Source organism: Arvicola amphibius, chromosome 9 (assembly GCF_903992535.2).
Source record: "Arvicola amphibius chromosome 9, mArvAmp1.2, whole genome shotgun sequence".
NCBI lineage: Eukaryota > Metazoa > Chordata > Mammalia > Rodentia > Cricetidae > Arvicola > Arvicola amphibius.
In genome coordinates, this window is record NC_052055.2 from 111,978,381 (window position 1) to 111,995,070 (window position 16,690).

Sequence of the window (16,690 nt, forward strand, 5' to 3'; positions counted from 1 at the left end):
TATTATTACTTTCCTTCCTGGATAGCTAAACATTTAGTCAAAATTTGGGGACCAAAGTCTCATGTCATTTAGCACAATCACATCCACTTAAAAAGCTGAGAAGTGGCTCCTGCCTGTCAGGGACAGGTCTTCCTCGGAAGCTTAGGTCTGTGACCCTAGCAGGAGAGAGGCCGAGACAGGCCTGTGTTAGCTAGCCTGTGTCACACAGTAAGACTCTGTCTCTAATAAATACATCTTGGCAACTAGCAGAATACACTCTCAGAGTGTGATACCACTTATGCTACTACTGGGGCCCTCAGCAACGTTTATCTTAAAGCCAAATGTCACCATAATGGATGGAAAAAAAGACAAACAAAACCCATTTACCTAACTGGCAGTGGCTAATCATTTATCAAATAAACCTTACTGTATGATGCCATAATTGAATGCTTATCTTTTTGGTTATATATCACAACTGTGATATCCAATTATGGGGGTTACACATCTGACAGACAGATGTCTCTGCATCTCTAACATGGCCCTTCACCACTGGAAACCAAGAGAACTCAGACCTTTCTGTGGAAAGTGAGGGCAGTCTTCCAGCGGTTTTCCCCTTCCTGGGGGAGACAGCCACATAGTGTATGCTGGCTGCAGACAGTTTAGTGGTAAGCACCTGCCGTGGTTTGCATGAAGACAGTCAGGATCCCTAGACCCCCCAGAAAAGTGATGTGAGGCCTGGAATTCCAGCATTAGAATCAGTGCTGTGGGGTTGGAGGAAGACAGGAGGATCCCTGGAGCTCCTTGGCCAGCCAATGTAGCCAAATCGATGAGACCCAACAGCCTACACATGGGACCACATACCCCATATGTGAAGAGAGCACACTGCTCATGGGGCTCAGCTCCTCAAGTGAGGAGGACATGAAGCCTTGGGTGTTCAGGCAGAGCACCAACTGTGCAACATTAACAGGTCTTCGAGCTTTGTAAGGGAAAGGCTGCACAGCTGATGGGATCCTTTTTATCTTCAAAGCTAGTTTCTTTTACTAGCGTGAGCCATGCACTTGATTATCCAGGGTGGGAAAGAATGCTTGACTGGAAACTTGTTACTCTCTGCAGGGTTATATGATTTCGAGATCAGTATACTTGAACATGGGTATTGAATCCCATAAGGCCTTCAGTCCGATGCCCTTCTACTATTGGGCTTAAGTCCTATATGACTTTTGTTTTGTTTTTTGCACATATGGATGTGTATAATCATATTCACATGTATGCGGTGCATGTGTGCGCAGGGGTATGTTCAAAAGAAGGTCTGAGATTGACACCAGTGTCTTTTTTGATAGCTCTCCACTGATCTGAGGCAGAGCGTCTGATTTTACTCAGACCTCATTGATTCTGGCTAGTCCAGTTGGTCAGCTTGCTTGGCTGATTCTTAACCCCTGCCTCCCAAGGCTGGAATGACAGGCAAGCCGCCATGCCTTCCTGGCTTTTACACAGACACTTTATCCACAGAGCCATGGTCCCAACACTCTTTGTGACTACTTAACCAACATCACTGTGGTGGTCTAGATTTCTGCTATTGGTGGATCAATTAAATATCCACTAGAGAGGAACACAAGGAAGTTGTTGCCCCTTTATGTTGACCTGGGCGTTTTTAGGGAGAATAAACATTCAGTTAATTCTGACTGAAAACATGTAAAACACACAAGCTGAACCCATTGCCATCACCTTGGCCACAAGGACAGACAAGGTCATGGCAGGTTTCCCTATGCTGTAATAAATCAATGCAACTGATCACACTCCATCACCTTCCAAGTTATCTAGGTAATCTGAAAAGGTGATTTTTTTAAATTTACAAGTACAATGTACATGACATGATGTTGAGAATAAGTTAATACGTTACCCTCAGATACAACTATACTCTAAGAGCCATTATTGTAAAGGAACGGATCCTTACATGACCAAAATAACCCATACAAAACCATGAGGTTGGTTTAGCCTTTCTTTTTTATGCTCTTTCAACAAATGTGCACCACGATGCTCCAACAGCAAGGCAAAAGCCATGAATACAGACGCTGCGATTTGCGAGGTACCAACCACATCTAGAACCCAGGGAGGCCAATCAGACAGACTGAGTTGTCTCATTAATTAATTAATTCTAATTAAACGATCAGGTGACATCACAACACTCTGGGGTGCAGCACTGAAAATGTCCATTAAGTTTCTTTTTTCTTGATGATCAGAGGTCCCACGTTGTCTCCAGTTTCTTCGTTATGTTTTATGTGAGCCCCATCACAGAATGGAAACTAGGAAGAGAGAAAGACTGTAAGCTGTGTAAGCTCCACATCAGTCTCTGCTCGCAGCAGGGGATAGGGATGACTGATTCCCACATATCACAGCTTCTATTTTTCTTGGCAAGCAAAGGTACTTCATTGAACAGGAGGAAGAAATGGACGGAGATAAAATCCAGATTGCTACTCAAACTTCCCTGATATCTGGTGACGCATGCTAAAGGCTACCACTCTAGGGACCTATGCCTTTTGCCTATTTACAAATAGGCAAAACAACAACAACAACAACAACAACAACAACAACAACAACAACGAGGTGTGTGCCGAGGGTTTAATCCTAGGTTTTGTGCGCACTCTACCCACAATTATGCCCATGGCTCTACTTGCAAGAGTTCAAGTGTATTCCATTAAAATCAATTTGTAGTTGGGGATAGTAGTACACACCTGTAACGTCAACATTTGAGAGGCAGAGGCACAAGAATCAAGAGTTCAAGGCCACATAAAATCCTGTCTCAAAAAACAACAAAACAAACAAAAAAAACCCAGAAGAAAAATCAATTTACTATGACCCCTATGCCAACCATCCTTGCTGCAATCTTTGTTCCAGCTTTTCCATTTTGCTCATCCCTGAGCCCCTAGTGTTTTTCCCTTTAATGTATTTTAAATGGGTCATGGAGACATTTTCTTTTGGAAATATGATTATAAATTCCCAATGTTCCTTCATCACAGATCTAACTGACATTGTGTCTGCCAGTGTTTTCCAGAGAGGTTCCAAGAGCCAACTTCTGCAGGACACGGACTTGCTTCCTCTGTGCTTCTAAAACAGATCAGGGACTGATCTGAGTCACGGCAACTTTTTATTATTATCATTATTTTATTTTATGTGTATGGCTATTTACATGTGTGTGCAGTGTCCATGAAGGCCAGAAGAAGGTGTCAGATTTCTGAACTGGAGCTACAGAGCTGCCACATGTGTGTTAAGAACAGGAAATGGCAGCCCTGGGTTTTAACTGTGGTGACAAAGAGTATACCTGGGGGGGATACTCTTGAGCGACGCTGCTGATCTACTCACAGTTTAATAGGCATTTAGGGCACCAGCTTGTACCTATGCTTGATTCTTTCTGAGATCTTAACTCTAACAAAGTCCTTATCCACTTATTGTACAAGTCAATGCCAGAAAGTTCCCTCCTGCCTCTGCGAGCCCTCTTTCCCTGTCTATTCTCACCGACAGCAGTTCATACTGGTAGCACTCGTTTTTTGGTAACATAAGCTTTCACTGACTTGGACACAGAGTTTTAATTATTCTGTTGAAATGGCAGCAAAAGGTCAGCTGCTAATTGCTTAATCCAAGAGTCTCCCCACCATCACCCACTCACCTGGCCATGCTGCCAGGCCAGCTCAGCACCAGAGCCTGGAAAACCCTCCTTCCTGCTCTGACACTCTGTCTTAACTTCTCCCGCAGGGCCTGTCCTATCTCCTGACTCTGTGCCCAAATGCAGAACATTCTTTGAGATTTCATCTCTGATTCTTATCGAGTCCATCGAGTCCACCGTGACTCACCAGTTCTGCTGGCCTCCCCTGCCACCTTGTCCCTAAGCCACGCCCACTGCTCCTGCACATGAGCACCTCAAACTCACTCTTTGCAACTGAACTGCTTAGCACTGCTGTGGAGACATTAGCTTTTCAACCTGAATTCCACGTTTCTGGTGAAGATGCCCCTTTTAAACCACACACTAAGACCCTGCAGTTTCCTCCCCAGTCTCCCTGACTAGTCCCTGCCAGGGCTGGAGAGACATCATTGGGTACGTGTGTGCTGCTCTTTCAGAGGACCTGAGTTTGGTTCCCAGTACCCATGTCAGGTGGCTTACAACTACCTATAACTCTAGTTCCAGGGGGACCCAACTCTGTGGGCACCTTCACTCATGCACATACATAAATAAAATGAATTAAAGCCGGGTTGTGGTGGCCCACGCCTTTAATCCTAGCACTTGGGAGGCAGAGACAGACGGATCTCTGTGAATTTGAGGCCAGTCTAGTCTACAAGGGCTAGTTCCAGGACAGCCAGAGCTACACAGAGTGACCCTTTCTCAAAAAACCAAACCAAACCAGACAAAACGAAGGAAAACAAGTCTTTTTAAACAGTCACTCTTTTCCGCGGACCCTGTAGATTTCTCCACACTTCCGCAGCTAGCATTCTACGGTACGTCATGACTGAAAGACCCATGGCCCAAAGCATGGAGCAGTTTGCACACTGGGTCTCCTCACAGACTTCACCTTAGGACAGCACTCCGTAGGACTACTGGTGTCTGGCACATGTTGAGAAAGCATTCCTAATGCCTGCATATGCTCATGCATGTGTTTCCCATTCGCCAGGGGCAGTCTAACTCTCAGAAAATTTTAGCCCACGGCACAAGCACTCCCATTCAGCAATGCACCTGAATTACACATGCCGGGCTCACCTGGGACACCAGTGTTTGCTTGTGAGCAGGGTCACACACTGAGCAGGCTTAGGAATTTACATTTCACATCACTGATGGAAGAGCTTCTGCGACTGGGGAAAGTCTCCATTTTTGGAGCCGGGCAGTGGTGGCGCATGCCTTTAATTTCAGCACTCGGGAGGCAGAGGCAGGCGGATCTCTGTGAGTTCGAAACCAGCCTGGTCTACAAGAGCTAGCTCCAGGACAGGCTCTAAAGCTGCAGAGAAACCCTGTCTCGAAAAACCAAAAAAAAAAAAAAAAAAAAAGTCTCCATTTTTCCTTCCTATGGTTTAATGAGCAGCAAGAACGAAGCCTTTGTAGGCCCAGCTTTGAAAACAAGTCTAGTCTACAGAGCACCGGAAGATGATGTCCCCGTAGCTCCGGGAGTACCTAGAGTTCACTCTACTCCATATCCACACCAGGCCTTGTGGGACACATGACATCTCTTAAACTGTGTTTTATGAGTACTGCTCCTGCACGAGGCCTGAGTTTGAACCCCAGCTCTCAGCTCTCGTTGGGCAACTGTAATTTGAGCTCCAGGGGCTCATCAGATCCCCCATTGGCCTCTGCAAGCATTTGTGCTCATGTGAACATATCAACACATGCACGCACACATAGAGTATTGAAAACTAAAAAGTAATAAAATAAATTACTCCCCCAAACACACTTTCTAGTAGGCATTATATAGCCCTTTCTATGTTTATGACACAATTCATGGTAGCATTCTCCCTGTGGCAAGCCTTCAATATACCGCCATTTCAGAAAATGGTAATTGAAATTTTGTGGGTTTTTTTTTTTTTTTCCTTTTTCTAAGATCTAGTACTAAACTCATGGCTTCTGGGAAGTTCTCCGCCACTGCCTATACTCCAAGCTCGGCATGCAACAGCCTTGGAAATCAATTTTCCACAAATGTGAACAGCAGCCCATTCAGAGACAGCACTGGGTCTCTTGGGACATCAATCCAGAAGTCACCCAGTCAAGACGTTTAGAAAGAAGATCCCACTGTCCATGCTTAGAGCCTGCAGGTGTCACTTCCATCTGACAGAATAGAATTCTTATCACATCAAGTAGATTTTAATGGATTCAAAATTGCCAGGTATTTAATTATAGGAACTGCAGCTAAAAGAAGGCTTAGGATATTTCCCAGTAAGGAATTTAAGCCAGGTGAGGTGCTGTACACCTATAATCCACACTTGGGAGCCAAGACGGGAAATCTGGCACCAGTACAAGGCTAGCCTGGCTACAAGAGAGCCTCTGTAGGTCCATGGGCTACCCAGCAAGATCCTGTCTCACACACACACTTGCTCGGTCTCTTTCTCATTTATACTCAGGCTGCAGACGTTCCTCCTGAGATCCCCTTGGAGAAGAATTCCCAATGGAAAATCAAAGAGATTTTTCCTTCATCTTGGGGACATAAGATGATGGTTAACTCAGCTTAACTCAGTGAGGGTATGATGTAATACAGCTGTGTGGCAGCTGTGTATCTGAGAGACTATACTCCACAAGACTAGGGGAAGCTGCGTGTGGTGGGGCAAGCCTGCAACCCCAGCACTGGAGGCAGAGGCAGCAGGGCAGCCTGTCTGAGCTGCCTAGCGAGACCCTGTCTCAGATGAACCCAGCCTCACACGGGGGCAGCGCTCACCTTTTTGGACCTCCAGCAGCGGCAGTACACGGCCTTATCTCCCAGGTCCTCCATGTCAAAGGCGTGCACGACCTTGGGGTTGTCTTTCTGGATATGGAGGTTCACCATAGCTTTGGTACGATTATCTTTACCATAGAACTTTTTGTAAGCCAGGTAACCGAGAGCAGCCGTGCCAGCAGCAAATGTCACGGCTGCAATCCACTCAACTGCAACAGACAGGGGAGGCATGGAGTTAGAGACAGAAAAGCTCACGAAACCTGACAAGCATATTTTTAAAATCACATTCATTTCTTATTTATGTGTAGATGGCAAGGGCTCACAGCACACGCTGAGGTCAAAAGGCAACTTTTGGGAGTTAGCTTGGAGTCTCCCTCCATCACGTGGGTCCTGGAAATCTAACTCAGGCTGACAGGCTTGGTAGCAAGCACCTTTACCTGCAGATGCATCTTGCCAGTCTGGTAACGATTTCCAGTGTTAATAAATGACCCAAGCCCAGCGGCGCGGCAGCCCTCTTCTCACGGCTTTCTACAGCCCTCACTAATACAGATGTGGTTTTCCCGCTGGATGGACAGCTAAGCTAATCTAAAGGAGGGAAGGGCAAAGATGACAGAAAAGGGACAGCAAGGCTTGATAACCTTTCAAGTGCCCACTAGCATCTTCAGCAGCTCGTGCACCTGCAAGTGCCTACTGCTTAAAGAAGAAAACTAAGTCTGAGAAATAAGATCCAGGTTATAAACAAAACAGAAAGATCAGGAGGTGATGGCTTTCACTAGCAAATAAGCTCACTTAAAGAGCAAAATCCTGTAGTGGCTCTGAAATGCTTTAATTTACCAAAACCGCTACAGTAACACAAACAGAACCAGATCTAGACAAGACGAAGAAAGACCTGTAACCCCCACCTCCCCAATCGCCAAGCATTCCCAGGATCTGCCTGGCAGGGTTGGGTCTGGGTCAGAAGTTATTCAAAGGCAACCAAAATGTGCAAATTACTTCCTCATAAACTACAAAGCAGACTGTAATAGTTTCATATGAAACATTCAATAAATTCTTCATTTCTATTTTCTTTCTGAATTTCTAAAACTTCATTTTGAGCAAAATATTATTCTACTTCCTAATAATAATAAAAATTATTGGACTAACAGGCCATGTATTTATTCCTTCTGCATCCAAGGACTCCTTAGAAACCCAAGTGCTTAGCAGCTACCCCAGCTCCAGGCAGTGAGTGCAGAAGCCAAGTTCAGCATTATCTGGTTGGCCTTAGCCTCAGAGGAGAGTTGTCTAGTCCCAGCATGGAGGGGTTGCAGGAAGAAGTCGAACAGGGTCAGGAGAAACACACTGGCTGCTTCCTAGCACTTCCTCAGTCAGGTCTTCAGTGTCTGAAATGAGTTCCCAGGCTATCAAATAAAGCCCTAGGGAGATAAGTACAAGAACATTTTATTGCCAAACACAATCCCATGGGCACAGTGGACCCCAGGACGTTTCTGCTGTCTCACAAGTGGGACGGATCTGATGGTGCCTACACAAACCGCAACTGGAGCTCAAGCCTTGTTTCTTTCTTTCTTTCTTTTTTTTTTTTTTTTTTTTTTTTTGAGACATGGGTTCTCTGTGTAGCCCTGGCTGTCCTGGAACTTGCTCTGTAGACCAGGCTGGCCTTAAAGTCAGAGGTGCACCTGCCTCTGCCTCCCGAGTGCTGGGATGAAAGGCGTGCTGGAGCTCAATCGTAACAGCTTCAAGTAGAAGAGCCTTCATACCACGCTAGCCCCTTTCATTTTAGTCTTCTCAATTCTTAATAACTTCCATCCAACGTTTCTAATGGGCACACTCTATGGATCATGGGCTCTGTTTTCAACCTCATACAGCAACACCTTTCTCTGTGAAAACCAATTTAGATTGGCTTCCATCCCAGGTCATTTCCATTTCTTCTTGCTAGGGCACCTAAAATAAACATTAACTGGTATTTTGTTATTCTCAGGTGCCACATGACCAGTGGTCACCTGACACCTTCAAACCTTTGACCTCATCGGGAAATTCTTCTTTTTACAGCACTGGGAACTGACCCAAGGCTTCTAGGCAAATGTTCTGCCTCTACGCTGAACTCCAGCCCTTCAGCATGTCTTGTAACTATGTATTCTGTGCACATTTCTCTTGAACACCAGTGTTCAAGTGGGGTTGAAATTTAGTTTAGTTTGCCGGACTCCCAGCCTTCTCCTTCTACAAAGAGTTCAGGAAGAAGCTGCAGGTAGCTACAGCCAATGCGAAGTCACTCACAATTCAGATGGAAGAGTTTGAGGCCAACCTTAGCTAAGCTAGACATTGGACCCTGTCTCAAAAGATGAAAAACCACAATGTCACAGTGTCTAGCGACATGTAATCGGAACTCAGAAGGCAGCTAGCTATAAGCCTGTGTCTAAATTAAGATAGCACAACTCCTTGAATATTGTGATCCTAGTTCTTTTGTTTCAGGAACTTAATTTTCCAGGTATATTAACCCACCCCTGATGCCCATTTGCTGTAATGGAGCCCAGGCTCCACCTCCTGAGAAGCCTTTTATATTTATTTTAATGATCCCCACAAACTTCAAATGTACTGAAGTTTGTAGAACAATTGGCTGGCATTTAGTTCAAGGTAGTAAACATTCTTCTATTCTCTCTTCTCAGATTATGATATTAATATACAGGCTGACATTAAAAAAACAAATCCCAAATAATCTTTTTACCCTTCTCCAGATTTTTTTGACCAGGGGGAGAAGGCAAGCAATGAAAGAGGATCGGACATAGAAAGTCAGCCATACCATAGATGTGGCGGAGACAGATACTCAAGGGTGTCTGTCCCATGGAATCAATATACAGGCTCTGTGACCACCCTGACAAGTGTCACAGTACCGCAGGGGTGCTGGAGAAACAGCACTGAATTCACCCCAACGTGAGTGCTCTAGACTCACAGAGCTACATAAACCTAGGGTGGGGGGGTGAGAATTCTAGTCTTCCTTCTTCCCCAATTCTGATTTTCTAATCTTCATTTAGGAACAAATTGCTATGTTTCCAGACAGAAGAAAAATGTTGCTATTTTATAACTCCATTACTGCACCCTCCGTTTTTTTTTTTTTTTTTTTTTTTTTCTGGCAGAAGTGGGCAAATACCCCCTGGTAACTCCAGGGCAAAGAAGGAAAGGGAAGTACAGAGACAGATATAAAACGATTCAAAGCCAACCCGGGAGGAGAAAGAATCAGAGAGTAAGCAAATCACACAACCCAAGAACACTCAGTGCTCGCCCTGCCTCTTCAGGTGGGGAGCACTCAGAGCATGGCAGAAGTCTCTTAGGATTAGTAAGACACCACACGCCTGTCGGGCTGGAGTTCTGCATTCACCACCAGACACTGAGCGCCCACTGGGGTCCTGCTCTTCACACTCAGAGCATGGCAGGGTCAGTCTTATGTTCATTCACAACTTCAGAGACAGCGCAGGACTCTTGAGAGGCTGAACTGCTCTCTACTGGCCCTTTCGATACTGAGCACTCTCCTGCCTCCTCCAGGGGCTAGCCTCTATCCTTTCCTATCTATATACAGTTCTTAAGGGTGGCCTCTTCCTGTAATCAGTCAAACCTGTTTTCTTCTACATAAACACCATTAAAGGAAGATTAGAAACCAGGCAACGGGGCGACAAGCTCTCTGCTTCCTCCTGCTGCCGTGGGCTTGCTTTATAGCCTCTGGTTTTCCTTGGACGTGCTCCTAAACCCACAGTCCTCTTTATGACTGACTGATCCCTCCGATCTGCTTTTCCGGGAGGATGAATTTGCTTTGCCTTAGAAATCTCACCCTTCTTTTCCTTTAGACTAGTTTCTGCCCAAAGGACCTTCACCTACCCACTACCACCAACTGCCACAGAACCGGAATGTGTGGGGGTCAGGAGAGGGGGAGGGGCACCATGCTGAAACCAAGCCTTCCAGGTCTGCGGCTTTTTTCCCTCAAGGTTTGGTACATGTGGCATCAATGTCAACACCAAGGGAGCAATATATAGTGGTAGATGACCAATTCACCTTGATTTTCACCTATCCCTTCCATGGCCTCAGTGTTCCTATACCTGAGCTTTACTTTCTCAGACTCAGAAAACAAAAAAGCATCCATCAGCATAGGGCACCGCAGACACCCACAGGATGCACTGGGTTATTTCTCCTCATTCTAGAAACTTCCACCAAAGACAACAGCTCATATTTCAGTTCCAGCTCCAAATCCCACTGCTCATTATCCGCTTACTATGTTCTTGGTGTGACCTGTACATTCTTTTGCAGAAAAAAAAAAACACTAAATAACTGTGCAAGACTCAGAAAACTTACTGAGTTAATAAACTGTGATAGAATGACCTGGGGAGAGAGAAAGGAGTTTGAAGAAAGTATGGATATAAACAGTGTCTAAACTGATGGGCCAGCACTAAGAGCCTGTGATGACCCAGGCTTGGAGTGAACAACAAAGCACACAAAAACACATAAATCCCTCTTTACAACCTGTGGACAGGCCCAAGTAAGAAAGAAATGGCAGGGCAAGGCAGCCGCCATTAAAACACAAGGCTTAGGGCTGCCAAGAGGGCTCAGAGGTGTAGGTGCCTGCTGCCAAGTCTGTCTCCCTGAGTTTCATCTCCACACTGCGGGAGGAGAGAATAATGCCCACAAGTTGTTCTCTGATCTCCGCCCAAGTGCTGTGATCTGTGTGCCTCCCATCCTCGACTCATACAAAATAAGTAATTTATTAAAAAGAATTTTGATTTGAGAGGCTGGTGGGATAGTTCCATGAGTAAAGGCACTTGCTGGGAAAGCCAGATGACCTCACCTACAGGACAGAACAGACTCTACAAAGTTGTCCTTAGACTGCTACTCTGCTCAGCAGCACACATGCCTCCTTCCATACCAGCAGATGCATGTCTCCTTCCACACCAGCATCATGCATGCCTCCTCCTTCCACATCATGTGCACACACACGTGTGCCTGTGCACACAAACACACATAGAGGAAATTATTCAGTTGACCTGGCTTCTTGGTTTTAGAGATAAAAATAAATCATGGTTGACTTTTGGCTGGATAGAGTAAATCATTTATATCAAGCGTGTTTTAAAACAAGTAGTCAGATGTGGCCACTTATATCTTTAACACAGCACTGGGAAGCAGAGTTACGCAGGTCTTGGTGAGTTTGAGTCCAGCCTATTCTGTGTAGGGAGTTTCAGGCCAGCCAAGGTTGTATAGTGAGACCTTGTCTCAAATAAATAAACAAACAAAGCAAATGAAAACAAGCATTGGTAAGACAGCACAAGATAAGGCTATCTAGAGAGCCACGAGAGAATGACTTCAGTCAGTCTAGTGGAAATGGAAGGATGAAGGACGACAGTTGGCTCTGTGAGGTGTAGAGAGGCATTTAGATCAGAGTGAGTCCAGAAAGGCAAGAGGAAGAATCACGAGATTGCATGCATGGGCACTGAAGGCCACTTTCCAGAAACCAGAATGAGCTTATGGGTACATGCCCAAACTGTCTCATCCTGACTAGGGGAGGGTCTCAAGTTCTATTGTTCTGCATTGCCTCTAACCCTAGTCCTGGTCTGACACCCACTTAGTGTTATTAACCACTTTCCCCATGCACCCAAGGCTTTCCCTCCCCAATATAAAGAATTCTGCGAGCATAGACATTCTCCCTGCCCCCTTTTATTTTTTTTATTTTATTTTATATTTTGTCTTGCCATAGCAAGACAAAATTTGTTACATAGCCCAAGCTGGCCTCCAATTCTTTGGCTCCAGCTTCAGCCTCCTGGGTTAGCAGGTTATTTGCAGCCACACCTGGCTGTAAATCAATATTTTATTTTTCAACTAAATACCAGTAGGAATGTGACTCTGGGGGTCCAGGATGTGGCTCAACTGGCACATTGCTTGCTTTGTAGGCACGAAGCCCCGAGGGAAATCCCTAGCGCCAAATAAACTGGGTGTGATATGCATACCTACAATCCGAGCACCCAAGTAGAGGCAGGAGGATCAGGAGTTCAAGTTAGAAGGCAGCCTGGGCTAAACAAGACTCTGTTAAAAAAAAAAAAAGAAAAAAAAAAGCAAACCACAACAATTTTATGAGGTACAAGAAGTAAACTTTAAAAGGTATATTGCAGGGGCTGGAGAGATGGCTCAGCAGTTAAGAGCTATTAAGACTGTTTTTCCAGAGTACCAGGGCTCCATCCATCCCCAGTACCCATGTGTCTGGAACACCAGTTCGTGGGTAACTAACTGATACCCTTTTCTGGCTTCCATGGGCACATCATGAATACTGTGTACCACATAGCCCAAAAACCCGTACACATTAAATAAATAAATCTTAAAAGGGGGGCATTTCTTTCCAAGGCATTCTGTATTCCAGCTTTGAGGGGGAAGGAGCTGGAAGAAGAGACTTGCAAAGTCTTTGGGACTTTCCTTGTGGTCTTCACAATGATCTCTCTGCTGTTCCTATTTTTAAAAAGTTACCCCATATGACAAAGGTAAGAATTTATGTTGGAGCTAATTGGGAGTTCCAATAAGAGGTTTTGTATACCTTCAAGAACGGTAAACTAACAGAGAGCCACCTTTGAGATTCCTTGTGCCCACAAATTAAGCAAAACCAAAACTTTATCTTCGTTTCAACAGCATACTAAATCAAGGCCTAGCATCTGCTCATACAGTAGGATCCCAGATTTCAAACAAAAACCTATTTTGCCATCAGGGTTCCCTTTGTCTTGGAGAGGGGTGGAGTGGGGGTATGGGTGGAAGGGAGGGGAGGGAAGGGGGAGGAGGAGGGGAGGAGATAGAAATCTTTAATAAAAAAAAATGAGAAAAAACCTATTTTGCAATCTCTTGGCTCACCTCGCACAGTGTTCCTACAGAGTTAAGGCAACTGCACCACAAATCATATGAATGTTTTATTCTATGCAATAGTATTACTGCCAAGAACATTTTTTACAGGTGTGGTGGCCCAGGCCTATGGTCTAGGCACTGGAGAGGTTGCTACAGGAAGATTTTGAGTTCAAGTCTAACTTGGGCTACAAGGAAAGATAATCTCTCAAAAACAAAACAAATCCACCAGATTTTAAAAAGTCATAAAGACAATTGAAACTCACCAAAGTGAATGTATTTAAAGGAGTCACGATGGCTATCCTTTGGAGTAAATTTGCAAAATTTAGTAACTTAAAAATGTTTGGGCATTAGCATGATGGCTCAAGGGGAAAAGGTGCTTGCTGCCAAGCCTGATAACCTAAACTTGATTCCCAGGACTCACATGGTGGGAGGGAATCAACTCCGACAAGTTGTCTTCTCACTGCCACGTGAGCCATGGCACCAGGGACACTCACACAAATACATGTTAAAAATAAGTAAAACAAAAACGTTTTTCTCCCTTTGACATGCCAAGTCGGTCTCGCCGACCTAAGTAAAACCTTCCAGTATACAGAACTCAACTACTACACAATTAATGTCCAAGTTAGAAATGGCTACAGAATCGAGCACTATAGACAACCAGTATTTGCTGGATGAATCAATGGGGCTCATCGTAACTTTTACCTTTATTTAACTAAGGTTAGAGGTAACCAAACCCTGGGGTGTGGCATTCTATACCTGGGCAGAGTCTATCGCCCATATTGTATAGCCTGTGGCCAACTTTAACATAAAACCTTACAGTAGCCAACTTTCACAAATTCTCTAAATTTCAGCCAGATTTCTTCAAAATACTGTTTTCAAGGCTTAGGGAAGAAAACTATTTTCAGTTGTTTCTTGGACCACTGCCACCAGTGGCCGGATGCAAGATGCGTAAGAAACTGGGAAATTGAAGACCTCGGTCGGATTGGATTTCTTCACCTTAAATTACAAAGCCAGCAAAATATCTACGACATGACCATTCCCGGACGCCAGGGACGCAGAAAGCTGCCAGTTTCCCCACACCGCCTTCTCGGTGCCCTGGGAGGGACTAAGGGGCAGAGGAGTTTTGGGGTGGACTGTGACCTGCTAGCCTGAGCCTGGCTGGGGAAGCGGTCCACGGTCGGGGATGCTGGCCCACACCAGCATCCCATGAGCTCCGGGCAGGCCTGCGCCTGTCCTTGTGCAGGTCAAGGTGACGGTCGCGATAAAGGTGGCGGGGACCCGGCCGCGGGCAGCTCACCTCGCACTGAGGAGTCGTAGCCGAGGCCCATGGTGCGGGCAGCGGGAAAGCCGTGGTAGGACCGCGCGGGCGAGCGCTGGGGACGAGGGAGACCCGGGCAAGACGCGACCTCCGGGAACACTTCCAATCACTGCGCAGGCGCCGCGGCAAGCTGGGGGTGGGGGGGGAGCACGTGTGAGGGCGCGCCGGTAGAGTCGCGCATGCGCACTGGCCCCAACTCGGGGAACGGTGAGGATTTGACAGCCGCGGGACAGCCTTGGATGCCTAGGCGGTGACTGCGTCTGTGCCAACTGGGCGAGACTATCCAGGCCGGGTTTTACAGGTGGTCCAGTTGTGAGCGGTTCAGGTGATTCAGGACTAGTACCGGCAGGACTGTCGCCCTATGGTCTGCCAGTTCTTTATGGCCGGCCATAAGCCCGCTTTGGCTACAGGTAACGCAAGGTGTGGCCAGCTCAATTGTGGGTCCCGCCAGACCAGACTTTGCTATAGGATGCCAGTGCAGACACTGTCATTGATGGACCCTACACTGGGCCTCCATCCCTTGTCTTTGACCTTGCCAGTCATCCACCCAGAAAGTCCCAAGAACACCAAAACAAAAACAACTTGCTCCGACTGGCAAGGCAGTTTAGCAGTACTGTGCTTGCTCAACGGCATTGTGCTTGCTCAACATGCACAACGCTCTGCCTTCAATTCCCTGCATTGCCTTGAATAAATAAACATAAATGTCTCGAGTGTTCGTCTCTTAAAAAAAAGTGTTCACTTAGAAAAATGACTTAGGAAGCCGCAGAGTCTTAGAGATTAAGAGCACATATAGCTTTTTGCATAGGACCCAAGTTTGATTCCCAGTACCGACGTAGGTGACCTGCTCCTCTGGCCTCCTTGAGCACCGGCATACACATACAATTAACATTTTTTTTTTAAAAAAAAAGAAAAGTGAATTAGGATTGACTGTCAATCTCTAACACAAACTCGTCAAGAGGACGTTGAGGGAGCGGTTCGACGGGGTGCCAACTGGAAGGTGTGAGAAGTAACATCTTCAATCCGGATGCTCCAGCCTCTTTGATCTGGGAGGGCAGGACGTGGTGGGAGGTCTGCCTATAACCAGCCTCGTCTCTGGGTAGCCCTGCCGCCGCCTCCCAGGCTTGGTGCGCCTATCCACTCTGGGAAAGCACCTGGATGCCTGTTTGCCCGGAAAGTTCTGGGGTGCAGGGAAAGACGCAACCAGTCGGCAGGTAGGACAAGAGTCCAATCCTGCGGCCTCTGAGCATGCTCAATGCTGTCCGGTAGCCGGTTCAGACTCAGTCAGACTCAGAACTTGCTCAGTTCGGCGCGGCACCGGTGGAGGGATGAGCGTGTCTCGTCGGTGGCTTCTGCGCATGCTCACGGAGACGCTGGCTGGGGTCCAGTAGGGTAGCCTCTGGGCATGCTCAACACGGTGGGGCCGGATCCAGGCTAGTAGCTTTTGCGCATGCTCAGAGGTGGTGCTGTCCGGGCCGGAGCGAAGCAGGTGGGGCGGGCAGAGGCGGGGCCGAGGCGCCCTTATCCCCGGCGCGGGCGGCCAGGGTTCAGAGTGCGGGCCGCGGAGCGGGCAGCGCGGTCTCGGTATGGGTCCGCGCGCTAGGCCTGCGCGGGCGATGCCGTCCGGTCCTCCCTGACGCCTGACGCCGAGTGCCGCCGCCCCGATGGCCGCCGAGCCCCCTGCGCTGCGCCTGCGGCCGCCGGGGAGCGCCGGGGACAGCCCGCCAGTGCCGCGCCTGCTCGGAGGCTGCGTGCCGCTGTCGCATCAGGTGGCTGGCCACATGTACGGCAAGGACAAAGTGGGTGAGTGCAGCCTCGGGTCCCCTTCCCCGGTCTCCGCTGTACCCTGTCGGGGCAATCCCCGGCCTCCGCTGTACCCTGCACCGGCAGTCCTCGGCCTCCGCCGTCCCCAGCTTCGGTGGTCCTCGGTACTAGGCTGTCGCCACCCCGACAGTCACCGGCCTCCACTGTCCCCACCCTGCAGTCCCAGGCCTCCGGATCGTGGTCTCAGCTGTCCCCACCGTGGCTGTCCCCAGCCTCCCATCCCGATCTCAGCTATTCAAGGCTCTTCTATTCCCTATCCGGCAGTCCCCGGCCTCCGCTGTTCCCGATCCAGGCTATCCCTAGTCTCAAGTCCCCA

General features: G+C 47.3%; 2 protein-coding genes across 3 annotated transcripts in view; one reads left to right on the forward strand and one right to left on the reverse strand.

The window, feature by feature from the left end:
* Positions 1-1,592: 1,592 nt before the first annotated feature.
* Cisd1 (CDGSH iron sulfur domain 1) lies at positions 1,593-14,689 on the reverse strand. The gene is made up of 3 exons (XM_038344163.1): positions 14,533-14,689; positions 6,384-6,589; positions 1,593-2,279 (listed from the first exon to the last, which is right to left on the reverse strand). The coding sequence occupies exons 1-3, from the start codon at positions 14,561-14,563 to the stop codon at positions 2,190-2,192; spliced, it is 327 nt and encodes a 108-aa protein (XP_038200091.1). The 5' UTR covers positions 14,564-14,689; the 3' UTR covers positions 1,593-2,189.
* Positions 14,690-16,116: 1,427 nt separating this feature from the next.
* The window catches only part of Ipmk (inositol polyphosphate multikinase), a 33,582-nt gene continuing 33,008 nt past the window's right edge, over positions 16,117-16,690 (forward strand). For both annotated transcript variants that reach the window (XM_038343673.1, XM_038343674.1), the window contains exon 1: positions 16,117-16,353. In XM_038343673.1, coding sequence (XP_038199601.1) covers positions 16,215-16,353 — 139 coding nt within the window. In that variant the 5' untranslated portion in view covers positions 16,117-16,214. The remainder of the gene's footprint in view (positions 16,354-16,690) is intronic.